This window comes from Suncus etruscus, chromosome 17 (assembly GCF_024139225.1).
Source record: "Suncus etruscus isolate mSunEtr1 chromosome 17, mSunEtr1.pri.cur, whole genome shotgun sequence".
In the NCBI taxonomy this organism is placed as follows: Eukaryota; Metazoa; Chordata; class Mammalia; order Eulipotyphla; family Soricidae; genus Suncus; species Suncus etruscus.
In genome coordinates this window covers 45,791,251-45,805,851 of record NC_064864.1, presented here as the reverse complement: position 1 = coordinate 45,805,851, position 14,601 = coordinate 45,791,251, and the positions used below count along the sequence as shown (strand labels likewise).

General features: G+C 43.8%; 1 protein-coding gene across 1 annotated transcript in view; it reads left to right on the top strand.

The window, feature by feature from the left end:
• Positions 1-14,601, top strand: part of ARMH3 (armadillo like helical domain containing 3) — a 252,387-nt gene that overhangs the window by 72,187 nt on the left and 165,599 nt on the right. Inside the window, exons 17-19 of the mRNA XM_049790854.1 lie at positions 589-654; positions 1,670-1,739; positions 3,492-3,552. Of these exons, the coding sequence (XP_049646811.1) occupies positions 589-654; positions 1,670-1,739; positions 3,492-3,552 (197 nt within the window). The remainder of the gene's footprint in view (positions 1-588; positions 655-1,669; positions 1,740-3,491; positions 3,553-14,601) is intronic.

Sequence of the window (14,601 nt, the reverse complement as noted above, 5' to 3'; positions counted from 1 at the left end):
AAAACCTTCAAGCTGTCACAATCGGAGCGCACTTCTAGGGCAGATGGGAAGGAAAAGAGACTAGAAAAACAGATTTTATCTCAACATTTGCTTCAAGTCCCTGCCTCATATTTTATTATTTGTAATTTACTTAGAGATTGTTGGCCAGTTGGAGAGACACTGGGAAATTATGTTCAAATAAAATCTCATGGCTTAAGTGGGTTTTGATATAAAGACTGGTCTCATTCTATTAGCCTTCCACATTGCTCTAGAGAGTACTTTTCTTTTTTTTTTTTTTTTTTTTTTTTTTTTTTGGTTTTTGGGCCACACCCGTTTGATGCTCAGGGGTTACTCCTGGCTATGTGCTCAGAAATCGCCCCTGGCTTGGGGGGACCATATGGGACACTGGGGGATCGAACCGCGGTCCTTCCTTGGCTAGCACTTGCAAGGCAGACACCTTACCTCCAGCGCCACCTACCCGGCCCCTAGAGAGTACTTTTCAAGTACTCTACAAATCCAAGGATTTGTAGCAAGTGTGATAGATTATAAAGTGAGTTTCTTAAATGTAAGTCCTTATTCCTTACTTTTTCTGTTTTAATTTTTTATTAGGACCAGTATGCCAATGCATTTTTGCATGACGACAACATGAATTTTCGAGTAAACTTGCATAGAATGGTATGTATGGCTTTTGCTTTCTGTTTCTTTTTTAGAGAAATTTTTTGGATTTGAGAAGATGAAATTGATCCTACTAGAACAAATGCGGGTGGAAAGTTGGGCAAAAGGACTCTTGTTGAGTGCTGTTCTGCACATCCATGCCTGTTATTGGGATTTATATTGTGTGTTATGGAGCCGTATCTGACTCAAGAGAAAATGGAAATATCTACAGCTATAGGTTTATGGCAGTAATATTAGAATGTATCATAAACGTACATTTCATATAGAAGATAGACATGTCTGTAAAGTGATCTTTGTTAAGATTTGATGTTTTAATTTTTCTGAGAGTGGCCCGGAGAGATAGCCCAGCGGTGTTTGCCTTGCAAGCAGCCGATCAGGACCAAAGGTGGTTGGTTCGAATCCCGGTGTCCCATGTGGTCCCCCATGCCTGCCAGGAGCTATTTCTGAGCAGACAGCCAGGAGTAACCCCTGAGCACCGCTGGGTGTAGCCCCCCCAAAAAAATTTCTCTGAGAGGTAGGGTGCAGGGAGTTTCCTAAAACTTTAAAGTATGTTTAATATGACATTGAGGCTTATATATCATATATATATATATATATTAGCAGCTACTTATATACTTAATATGACATTGGGGCTTATATATATCAGCAGCTACAACCATTGCTGCTTGAACATAATCACTTTCTCCTCTTACTTTTCTTAATTATTTTATTGTCAAATATACTGGTGTACCTCTTTTGTTACTCATATAGTTAATATCAGAGCAAAACGACTTTCCCATTGTATTTTTCTCTGTCATTCTCTGGGACAGTTGTTATGCTGTGAATTATGCTTTTGTTATAGGTTTCATTGATGACTGAAAAATATTTATAAGCCCTTCCTGCTCAACCCACCCCTAGAAAAACAGAAAGTAAAGGTAGCATCTCAGTAGGAGCAATCTTATTTGCATGAAAAGGTGTCAGTAAACTGTTGGATGTAAGTTCAGGAGTCTCCTAATTTTCTTTCTTGTGTGTGAAGCCCATGAGACACAGGAAGAAGGCAGCAGACAAGAACCTGCCCTGCCGCCCACTAGTATGTGCAGTATTGGGTGAGTATCATCAGAATTACCATTTTTCTGAGTCAGTAATAGGTTCTTGAGATTAACATCCATATTTTTATTTGATTCTTATGCGTCAGACCCAGCAGAGTTCAGAACTTACTCCTGTCTCTAGGATCAGGGTTTACTTCTGGTGGGTTCCAGAACCATATGGAATGTCAGATTGAACCCGGGTTGGCCACCTGCAAGACAAACCTTACCTGCTGTATTGTCTCTTCAGCCATGCTTTGAACATATTCTTTTTTTTGGGGGGGGGGAGGGGGGTCACATCTGGCAGTGCTCAGGGGTTACTCCTGGTTCTATGCTCAGAAATCGCTCCTGGCAGGCTCAGGGGACCATATGGGATGCCGGGATTCAAACCACTGTCCTTCTGCATGCAAGGCAAATGCCTTATCTCCATGCTATCTCTCCGGTCCTGAACAAATTCTTGTTGATCAGCTTTTTTCTCTGGAAGTTACTAGTCATGTTCCATCTCTGGCCTAAGAAAGCATTTTATATTTATTGCAGTTCCTGTGAGTGGGATATTCTATAAAATAGTGCTGTTTTCAAAGAAAGAGATCTTTCCAGGGAAAGATGGCTAAGTTTTAAATTGTGGCATGATCTTAAATTTGTAGAAAACATTGCTCTAGATCAAGATTTCAACTTTTTTTTTTTCCTTATGAGGGGTGTTACACTTAGCAGTGTTCAGGGTTACTCCTGGCTCTCTGCACAGAAATCACTCCTGGGGGCCGGAGAGATAGCATGGAGGTAAGGCGTTTACCTTTCATGCAGGAGGTCATCGGTTCGAATCCCGGCATCCCATATGGTCCCCTGTGCCTGCCAGGAGCAATTTCTGAGCCTGGAGCCAGGAATAACCCCTGAGCACTGCCGGGTGTGACCCAAAAACCACAAAAAAAAAAAAAAAAAAAAAAAAAAAAGAAATCACTCCTGGCTCTCAGCTCAGAAACCATTCCTGGCAGGCTTGGGGACCATATGGGATGCTGGGGATCGAACCTGGGTCGGCTGCATGCCCTCCCTATTGTGCTATCACTCAGGCTCCAAGATTTTAACTTATTTTCTCCTTTTCTTGGTCCAAATTGATGTGTCAGTTGGACAGGAAACTAGAAGTTCAAGGTTCAGACATAAAACTTTTCTGAGTAAATTAAACTGAGACGAGGCTGACAGAGATGACAGGTAGTGGGCTATATCTCAGGTAATTTTATTTAAGCAGAATTGTAAATGTTCCTCAGGGGGATGATCTGAATTCTTAAACCCATTCACTTGGATAGTCAGCTCCCATTCCTAAATCTATTTGATTTTTGAAACAGTAATTAAGAGTATATAATCAGCCTTTATTGACTCCGAGCTCCACAGACCATCTCAGTCAATATCTGCCAAATTGAGCATAATAGTGAGATGAAATAGACTGTCATAGCTTTAGAACCAAGTCTGTAGCTATGAGAAAGTGATCCTTAATTTCTTCTCTGCTTGTCTCATCACTTGATTCTCAATATGATTTCCCTGTGGCATTTTGCATTAGTGCTACTACATAAAATATCTATATAGTGAAATCTCCCTTGTGTCTGAAGTTATTGGCAGGTCAAGGTATTCTGGTAGTGTAATAGTGGACTAATTTTTTTTTCTTGATTTTGGGCCACACCTGGGAGTGCTATAAAAGAAGCACCTTCTGGTACACTGTTTTATTTCCCCCTAATTTTCCAACTCAAAGACTAACTCAAAGTCTTGTCTCCTTTTTCCATTCAGATCTGATGGTAGAGTTTATTGTAACACACATGATGAAGGAGTTTCCTATGGATCTCTATGTGTAAGTACCATGGTTTAGTTAACATGTTCAAATTGAGAAAAGAGAGAGAGACAGATCAGGGATTAAGGCATTGGGGAGCTGCCAGTGGTGTTGGGGACCACACGGATGACATATGATGCACTCTGGGAGTTGGATAGTGCCAGGATTGAACTTTAGGCTGAAGTAATTCTAATTCCCTAATGCCGTATCTATTCTTCTTCTTCTTCTTTTTTTGGTTTTTGGGCTACACCCGGCGCTGCTCAGGGGTTACTCCTGGCTGTCTGCTCAGAAATAGCTCCTGGCAGGCACGGGGGACCATATGGGACACCGGGATTTGAACCAACCACCTTTGGTCCTGGATCGGCTGCTTGCAAGGCAAATGCCGCTGTCCTATCTCTCTGGACCCATTATCATCTATTCTTAGCTATGTTGTCTTAGCAGCCTAGTTATAACTTGACTAACTAGATATATTAGTCATAGAGAACGATCTGGAGAGATAGTACAGGTGTAAGGCTACTACATGCCTTGCATGTGGCCAGCCCTCATCTAGGCATTGCACACCTAGGCATTAGCACCACCAAGAATGGCTCTTGAGTACTCTGCATATAAGGGGAGTATATATATATATATATATATATATACACACATATATATATGTATATATATACATATAAAGGGAGTATATATATATATATAAGCATATAAGGGGAGTATATATATACATATATATATACATATATATATACATATATATATGTATATATATATACATATAAAGAGAGATAGTACAGGTGTAAGGCTACTACATGCCTTGCATGTGGCCAGCCCTCGTCTAGGCATTGCACACCTAGGCATTAGCACCACCAAGAATGGCTCTTGAGTACTCTGCATATAAGGGGCCCACCCTCTAGAGAGGGGAGGAAGAGAGAGGGGGGGAGGAGATGAGACAATGGGCTGGGTGGGAGGGCCTGCTTCTTGAATGGGATTTTATTGTCATTATAATCTGTTACAGCTATAGGTAGAGACAACTGAAAATTAGCACTGGAGAGTTAGCACAGCAGTAAGGCCCTGTTTGATTTCTAGTGTCCCATATGGGCCCCCAGCCTGCCAGGGGCGATTTTTTTTTTTTTTTTTTTTTTTAGTTTTTGGGTCACACCCGGCAGTGCTCAGGGTTACTCCTGGCTCTCTGCTCAGAAATCGCTCCTGGTAGGCACAGGGAACCACTGTCCTTCTTTATGAAAGGCAAACACCTTACTTTCAGGCTATCTCTCGGGCCCCACCAGGGGTGATTTCTGAGTGCAGAGCCAAAAGTAACCCCTGATTGCTGCCAAGTATGGCCCATGAACCAATCAATCAAGCAATAAAGTTTAAAAAAAAAAGAGAGAGACACTGAAAATCATCTCAATAAATTTTTGGGGGGAGCACCTGGTAGTGCTCAAGGGTTACTCCTGGTTCTGTGATCAGAAATCGCTGCTGGCAGGCTTGGGGTACATATGGGATGCTAGGGATTGAACCTGGTTCTGTCCTGGGTCAGTCCCGTGCAAGGCAAACACCCTACCACTGTGCTATTGCTCTGGTCCCTCATCTCAATAAATTTTAAGTCTTTAGGGTGTTTTTTGTTTGTTTCCCTCTCTGTTGAAATATATATATATATATTTTGGCCAAACCCAGTGGTGCTCAAGGCTTACTTCTGGCTCTGCATTTAGGGATCACCAGGAATGTTCAGGGTATCATAGAGTTCAGGTGTTTGTACCTGAGTCTGCCCTGTGAAGAGCAATTGCCTTGCCCACTGTACTGACTCTCCAGCTCTTCTGTATTCTTCTTACCATTAATGTTGAGCAGCTATGCAATATTAGTGTAATTCTAAAAGTGTTTTATTTTTATTCCATGAAAAGTATTTGAGTGGGAGCCGGAGAGATAGCACAGCGGCAGGGTGTTTGCTTTGGAAACAGCTGATCCAGGCAGATGGTGGTTCGAATACCGGCATCCCATATGGTCCCCCGAGCCTGCCAGGAGCAATTTCTGAGCAGAGAGACAGGATTAACTCTTGACTGCTGCCAGGTGTGACCCAAACCCCCCCCCTCCCCCCAAAAAAGTATCTGAGTGGAATTTGAAAATAGAAGTATCCACTTTTGGAGGGCAAGCATGCAGTTTGGTGCACAGCAGGCTCAGTATACCTCATTTTAAGTGATAGGCCTGGGATTTGGGGTGGTTTAATGGGCTTTACTTCAGGGTCTGGGGAGAGAGCCTGTGGACTGAGTGCATGTGTGAGGTCCGGGCTCTATTCCCAGACCTCCTGGTCTCCTGAGAAGTGCTAGGAAAGTCCCTGAACATCACCAGGTTTAACCCAAGAACAACAAAACAACAACAAAGAAGAATTGGATTTCAGCTAGTGTAGACCTACGGCTTTGTCAGATGATTGTAGGCAAGATAATCATGATTTCTTGAAGTAATGATTTAATTTTTACTTTTAGGTAAGTAGGTTGTACTTTTCTTTTTCTTTTTCTGTATTTTAGGAGGTATTTGATAAAGTTTAAATAAAGTTTATCCTTTATTTTCATATATGAATCACCATGAAAAGCTGACTTTTCTAATACTTAACAGATGAATTTTCTGCTTGTTTTAGATGGTATCACTGAACCTCAATCCTTTAGGGATTAGATTTGCTTTGGTACAAACTTTATTTTTAGCTTGAGTATCTTCTGTTCTAGTTTTAGGTTGTACTGTTTACTTTGCATTTTATTATTATAGGCTCAGCTTCTCATTTTCCAAGTAAGGAAACTGAGGCTCAGGAGAGTAAGTTGTTGTCTTAGGGTTGTGTTCACAGCATTGCTAGGGGCCTTATTTGACCCATATTTTCTTTCTAGGGGGAAGGGTATGTGCCGCACCTAGCAGTGCTTAGGGATCACTCTTGGTGCTCAGAATACCATGTGAAGTAATAGGAATTGAACCTGGGTTGGCCACAGGAATTGAACGTGGTATCGGCTGTGTGTAAGGCAAGTGTTAAACTGTGAATCTGACCCCAAATTTTCTTTTTCTTATTTTTGGGGGGGCATACCTGTGACCCTCAGGGGTTACTCCTGGCTCTGCACTCAAGAAATAGCTCCATGGGACTGGAGAGCTAGCATGGTGGTAGGACATTTGCCTTGCACGCATCTGATTCGAACAAATGGTGTTTGCATCTCAGCATCTCATATGGTCCCTCGTGCCTGCCAGGAGCAACGTCTGAGCACAGAGCCAGGATAACCCCTGAGTGCTTCAGGGTGTGACCCAAAAACCCACCCCACCCCCAAACGAAAAAGAAATTGCTCCTGACAGGCTCAGGGGACCATATCGGATGTTGGGAATCGAACTAGGTTGGGTCTGTCCCAGGTCGGCCGCATGCAAGACAAACACCCTACCCCTGTGCTATCTCTCTGGACCCTGTCTATCACTCTCGCCCCTAGACTCCAAATTTTCTTTTTTTTTTTTTTTTTTTTTTTTTTTTTTTTTGGTTTTTGGGCCACACCCGGCGGTGCTCAGGGGTTACTCCTGGCTGTCTGCTCAGAAATAGCTCCTGGCAGGCACGGGGGACCATATGGGACACCGGGATTCGAACCAACCACCTTTGGTCCTGGATCGGCTGCTTGCAAGGCAAACGCCGCTGTGCTATCTCTCCGGGCCGACTCCAAATTTTCTTACATTTTCTTTAAATCCTAGGCTGTGGCAACCTCTTCTCAAGAATGTTTGCTATCTGTTGCCATGTAATAGCCTAGTTCAAACCTAGTGGTTTAAAAGAAACATTTATTAGAACTGGAGATTTTTTTTTTTGGTTTTTGGGCCACACCCTGTGACGCTCAGGGGTTACTCCTGGCTATGCGCTCAGAAGTTGCTCCTGGCTTCTTGGGGGACCATATGGGGCGCCGGGGGATCGAACCGAGGTCCGTCCTAGGCTAGCGCAGGCAAGGCAGGCACCTTACCTCCAGCGCCACCGCCCGGCCCCAGAACTGGAGATTTTTGAAGGCATGGCACTTGCCTTCCAGTGACAGTGTTCAACCTGAATTTGATCCCCAGCACCATAAATAATTCCCAGGAATAAGTTCTGAACACAGTTGAGTATGACCCACAACAAAGAAAATAAGAATAACATTTATTTTATATTTTGATTTTCATTTTGGGTACATATCCAGCTGTGCTCAGAAGTTACTCCTGATTCTGTGCTCAGAAATTGCTCCTGGCAAGCTCAGGGACCCATGTGGGATGCCAGGAATCAAATCCAGATTGTCCACATGCAAGGCAAACCCCTACCCACTGTGCTATTGCTCTGGCCCCCAAATGTAACATTTATTTTTTCAGAGAGTTACTGTGGTTTAAGAGTTTAGGAATACTACAAGCAGCTTATCTGTGTTTTTGCATAAATTTCCCCACGAGGCTGCAATTACAGTTTTAACTTGGGCTGTAGGATATCTCAGGCCCTTCTGGGGCTGAAGAATCTATTTTTACTGTCATTTCCTTTTTTCCTGTAGGGGAGTGGAGACATAGAGACATTGGGCTACACCTGACAGTGCTCAGATCTTTTTCTTGGCTTTGTGCCCAGGGATCACTCCTGGTGGTGATAGAGGAACATACACGCTGGGGATTAGAACAGGGTTAGCTGCGTGCCAGACAGTCTTTATCCACTTTACTATTTCTTCATCCCTTCACGCTCACTTTCATGGTGTTGTCAAGCATTAGTTTCTTGCCACATAGGCCTTTTCATATATTGACTCATAGATAATTGACTTTCTCCAAAGCAAATCATGTAAGAGAGGAAGAGAAGAGTGAGAGCCTGGAATGAAAGTCATGTCTTAACAATCCTGATACTGGATAGAGGCTATATAAGGTTGTGCATGCCGGGGAAATCATCAGGGCCATTGCATTGTCTAGGTGCCACAGTTGGACACTTAGTAAAATTACTTAGTAAAGTTTCATACTCAGGTTGCTCTGATCTTAGAGGTTGTATTCTTCTATTTTTAGTGTGTGTTTGCGAATTTTGGGCAACACCCTATATTGTTCAGGGGTTACATTCCTAGTTATGCTCCAAGCCCATATTTGGTTATGCTCCAAGCCCATTTTTGGTTATGGGATTTGAACAGCATCAACCACTACTGGCTGTATTCTCTTTTTATTGGATTTTTGGATTACACCTGGTGATGTTCAGAGGTTACTCCTGACTCTGCACACAGAATTACTCCTGGTGGTGCTTGTGAGACTATATAGGATACTGGAGATTGAACCAAGGTTGGCTATGTACAAAGCAAAGCCTTATTTGGTCTACTGTTGCTCCAGCACCACAGAGACTGTATTTTCTGTTTGTGTTGGGGCATTGCTCAATGGTGCTCAGAGGCAATTCCTGACTGTGTGCTCAGTAGTGATGCTAGTTACTTTTGAAGATCATAGGTGATGGAAGATCTAATTTCAGTAAGTTGAAGTAGGCCACATGCAAAGCAAGTACCTAAATCTTTGTGCTATACTATCTTTCTGTCTCTAGAGGCAATATTCTTTTTTTTGTTTTGTTTTGTTTTTGGGCCACATCTGGCAGCGCTCAGGGGTTACTCTTACCTCTGTGCTCAGAAATTGCTCCTGGCAGGCTTGGGGGACCCTATGGGATGCTGGGGATATAATTGTGGTTCGTCCTGTGTTGGCTGCATGCAAGGCAAACACTCTACCTCTGTGCTATTGCTCTGGCTCCTGTTTATTTATTTATTTATTTGTTTATTTTTTGGGGGTCACACCCAGCAGCGCTCAGGGATTACTCCTGGCTCTATGCTCAGAAATCACTCCTGGCAGGCTCGGGGGACCATATGGGTGCCGGGATTCGAACCGATGACCTTCTGCATGAAAGGCAAACGCCTTACCTCCATGATATCTCTCCAGCCCCTCCTGTTTATTTTTAAATGATGATTTATTTAAGCACCTTGGTTACAAACATGTTCACAATTGGGTTTAAGCCATAAAATGCATACCCCGCTTCACTACTGTAACTTTTCCACCACCTATGTCACCATTTCTCTCCTCCCCCATCCTCTGCCTGTCTTCGAGACAGGCATTTTATTTCTCTCTATAGCATTGTCTCACCCTGGGAAAACCACCTTCATGAGCATATAGACTCTCCCCTGCCAGGTAAATATAGCAGAGATAGTGACATTGAACCTGAGCCATGAAGGAGTTCTCGTGTCCAAAGGCTTGATAAGGCATGTTTGGACAGCAGGAGAATTATTTTATTCAGGATGAACAGAGTGAGAGTACATGGAGGAAATGTAGGAGAGTAGGAAATAGGTTGCCTGAGATTAAATGGATGGTGGGGAATGGTTGAAGTTGGGGATATCATGACAAGATAGTGTGTTGAGTATGTGGAGTCTCATCTGTATTTGTTCACCCAGACACTTACGTTCTGAGCTAAGGAACCCGGGCCATACTCTATTAGCTTCTTCCCTCTTAGTTCATAACTTTAAGCTCAAGAGTTTTTTTGTTACCTTGCTCCCTCAGTTACTTTTTCCACCTGCTTTCTAATTGAGCGTTCTGAGGTTAGGAAAGATGGAGAAGCTAATGAGGTATCAAACTGACAGAGGCTGGGCACAAGGTCTCCCCCTCAGGCTGAATACACTTTCTTCATTATTGCCCACGCTTGTTTCCAGCTCTTCCTCTCCCACTTGCAACTCCCTTTCCAGTGTTTGCCGTTTAGAGCTTTAAGTCCTTTTTAGGTGAACTTACATGCTCCCAGCTGGGCATCAGGCCAGGTTGCTGCTCTTGCTTCTCATTATGTGCTACTTTTCAGCAGCATATAGCAGAATGAGAAAGCCAAATCAAAATGAATTCCTACCATTGTAGATGAGTTTATATTCATGATGAAATATGAAGAAAGTGTGGAGTGTGGATCTTTAGTGCTCAAATTTGGATCAGAACTGAAACAATTTTGCATATGTATGACATGTATAGGCAAAATAATAAGGAAGATGTACCGACAACAAACATGAATATACATGCACTTATATGAGTACATAAAAAAAAGAGTGGGAGGGAGGGAATGAAGGTAAAATGGTGAAACTAACACTTATTTGAAGCAGTAGAGGTGAGAAAACTCAGTCAACTGATTTCCAGTCCTGTGTACTTGTTGATTCTTGAGCTGCTCCACTGCAGCATCAGGATTTTTGTGTGTGTTTGGGATTGGGGAGAGCAGGACAGTGCTCAGAGATGCCTTGCCCTGTGCTTTGGGATCACTCCTGGCCGGACTCTGAAATCACATGTGATGCTGAAAATTGAACCAGGGTTAGTTGTGTGCCAAGCAATAATATATCTGTTGTACTTTCTTTGTTCTTGCCACGAATTTGTCTAAAGGAGTACACTCTAACTTGGAAAAATTTGCCTATTTTTGTTTTTTGTTTTTTGTTTTTTGGGACCAGAACCTGCAGTACTCAGGGGTTACTCCTGGTTCTATGCTCAGAAATTGCTCCTGGCAGGCACGAGGGTCCATATGGGATGCCGGGATTTGAACCACCATTGGTCCTGGGTCCGCTGCTTGCAAGAGAAACGCCCTACCGCTCTGCTATCTCTCCAGCCCGCAAATTGCCTCTCTTTTTCCTTTTTTTTTTTTTTTTTTGGCCACACCCTGTGACGCTCAGGGGGTTACTCCTGGCTAAGCGCTCAGAAATTGAACCTCAGTCTGTCATAGGCTGGTGCTAGCAAGACTCTGCGCTACCGCTCCGGCCCCAAAATTGCTTCTTTTTAAGGAAGATTATCAATGGTGTTTAGGTATCAGAAGAAAAGTAAATTTTGGTGAGCTTCACATAAAGATACCAAGTTGATGTGGCATTGTTTTGTGTTGAAATAGGAAACCACTATACACATTAGAAAAATGCTTCAAGAGATATAAATTTGGGGTTGTAAAAAATACTCAAAGGTCTGGAGTAGGGGCCAGAGTGGTGGCACGGAGCAGTAAGATGTCTGCATTGCTGATGCTAGTTCGATCCCCCAGTGTCCCATATGGTCCCCCATGCCAGGAGTGATTTCTGAGTGCATAGCCAAGAGTAACCCCTGAGTGTCACCGGCTGTGGCTAAAAAAAAAAAAAAGATCTGGAGTATATGCTTTGCATTGAAGAAGCCCTGTTTTGGGCCGGGAAGGTGGCGCTAGAGGTAAGGTGTCTGCCTTACAAGCACTAGCCAAGGATCGGACCGTGGTTCGATCCCCCAGCGTCCGAGCACATAGCCAGGAGTAACCCCTGAGCGTCAAACGGGTGTGGCCCAAAAACAAAAAAAAACAAACAAACAAAAAAAAGAAGAAGAAGCCTGTTTTGATTCCTGCTTCTACATGATCCGCTAAGCACTGTAGGGAGCAACCTCTGAGCACTGAGTTAGGAGTTTCCAAGTACTGTGGCTCAAAGACCAAAATCTGCAGAGGGGTCATGGAGCTAGCTCAGCTCAGCAGTGAGGTACATGCTTAAAGTTCAAACTCTGATATCACTTGGCCCTTTGAGCAGTGCTGGGTATAGAATTGGTGGTCTGTAGTACTGCCAGGCCTGAGCATTGAATCATCTAGTCTGCCAGGCTGAGTGTTGCTAAGAATCATCCCTAAGTTTCCTGAACACTGGTTGGAAAGGCCAATAAAACAAAACAAAGAATAAATTGGGTCACTTAGCAAGTATTTATATTTAATATATATATATATATATATATATATATATATATATATATATTTTTTTTTTTTTTTTTTTTTTTTTTGGTTTTTGGGCCACACCCTGTGACGCTCAGGGGTTACTCCTGGCTATGCGCTCAGAAGTTGCTCCTGGCTTCTTGGGGGACCATATGGGACGCCGGGGGATCGAACCGCGGTCCGTCCTAGGCTAGCGCAGGCAAGGCAGGCACCTTACCTCCAGCGCCACCGCCCGGTCCCTATTTAATATATTTTAAAAAATGATGTGGACGGAGCCGGAGCGGTGGTGCTAGAGGTAAGGCATCTGCCTTGCAAGCGCTAGCCTAGGACAGATTATGGTTCAATCCCCCGGCATCCCATATGGTTCCCCAAGACAGGAGCGATTTCTGAGAACATAGCCAGGAGTAACCCCTGATTGCCAATGGGTGTGCTCCCCCAAATGATGTGGAGCCTCTAGCCTGGGGTGCATGTGGGTGGCAGGTGGGCATCCTGTTGGTCTCTCGCTGCTGCTTCACAGTAGCTCAGTGTTGGGATGGTGCTCATAGCACCACAGTGCAGGTTTCCTGACCTCACCGTGTTAGCATTGCTGATGTATGGGCAAGTAACGCCTTAGTTGGTTTTGTTGGCTGCGGCCCAGCTGTCAGCACTGGAACCTAATGCCACCAGTTTAATGGGAAACTTGGTAGAAGAGTTGGCAGCTCCCTAAGTTAAATAACGGATCAAGCAGGAGCATCCTGGAGCTAGTGACAGCTAAATGTAGCTACCTGCACGAAACAGCAAATCATGCTGCAATTCCCGAAAGTCAATAAGTGATTTGGAAATGGTTAGGATGATTTGTGCTATGAATCACATAACTTGATAAACAGTTTTAATTTCTCAGTTTATTTGAAGGATAAAAGAGGAATTATTTTTGTTGTATTGTTTATGTATACATTATATTTCTGTATGTGTTTAGCTATATAATTTTATTTGTTCTCTCTTAACCCCAAACCCCTGTGGAGTTTGGTTTGAATCACATCCAACAGTATTGAGAGGCTACACCTGGATCTTTGACTCTGGCAGTGCTTGGGGGACCATGTGGCTAAGATTGAACCTGGGTTGGCTATGTTCAAGACATTTTTTTTAACCTCTACTGCCTCCCCACTTCTGTCTTTGATGTTATTGAGATGACTTGAAGCCATACGTACTTTGCTGTAGCACTCACACATTTGGTTCTGGCATTTCGTAGGGGGTGAACACTCTTGGTTGTGGTGCTTGCACATTTAAGTTGCAGTGCTTCCCAGATCTTACAATGAGTTTTGGTACCGGAGATCCCAAAGCACCATTCTGCTAGCATATTGCATGATTGTGCCTGGGGTTGGACTCACAGACTGCTGTGCCACTGAGGGGTCGTTGCATCTATTACATTTATTCTAAAGATACTGAAGTCTGGGAGCTGTAGAGATAGCACAGCAGTAGGGTGTTTGCCTTGCCAATATAGGATAGATCCCCGTTTGATTTCTGGCATCTCATATGGTCCCCTGAGCCTGCCAGGAACAATTTTTGAGCACAGAACCAGGAGTAACCCCTGAGCACTGCCTGGTGTGACCTCGAAACAAAAAACACACATACAAAAAAGATACTAAAGTCTTTTTTTTTTTTTTGGGAGGGGGTCACACCTGGCAGCGCTTAGGGGTTACTCTTGGCTCTACGCTCCTGGCAGGCTTGGGGGACCATATGGATGCTGGGATTCGAACCACCATCCTCTGCATGCAAGGCAAATGCCCTACCTCCATGCTATCTCTCTGCTCCCCTCCTTTTTGTTGTGGGAGAGGGAGGGACTTCCTAAGCAGTGCTCAGGGAGCCTAGGGATCTACGGGCTCCTCCTGGCAGTTGTTGTTCATCTGGGTCAGTGGTTTATGTGAGGAACGGAGAATGCCAGACTGCTCTAGCCTTGTTTTGCTATGGATTACCTAGTCCCCTCCCAGCAGTACTTGGAGCCTCCAGAGCCACAGGGTATCCTGTTGGGCTGAAAATCAAACTGGGTCAGCCACATGGAAGGCTTACTCCCTGTATTCTGTCCAGCACTGATTCTTTATTTTGTGCGGGGGGGGGGGGGGGGGGGGGGGGGCGAGGGGGGGATGGGGATTAGACTCCATCTGGTAGTGAGTGCTCAGGATTTACTTATCTTTGTGTTTAGAGATACCTCCTAAGCCCAGGAGTCCATTTGCAGTGCTAGAGGTTTTGAAGGGTTGAATTGAAGTAGATTGCAAGCATGACAAGTTCCTATTTCTTTGCAGCTCTGATATTGAGGTATAAGAGTGATGTTTTTATATAATCCTGGCTCCTGGTAGTGCGTGTACTGTAATGCTGGTGATTAAACTCTGGGCTTCAGCATGTAAAACTTGTGTTCAGCCCTTAGA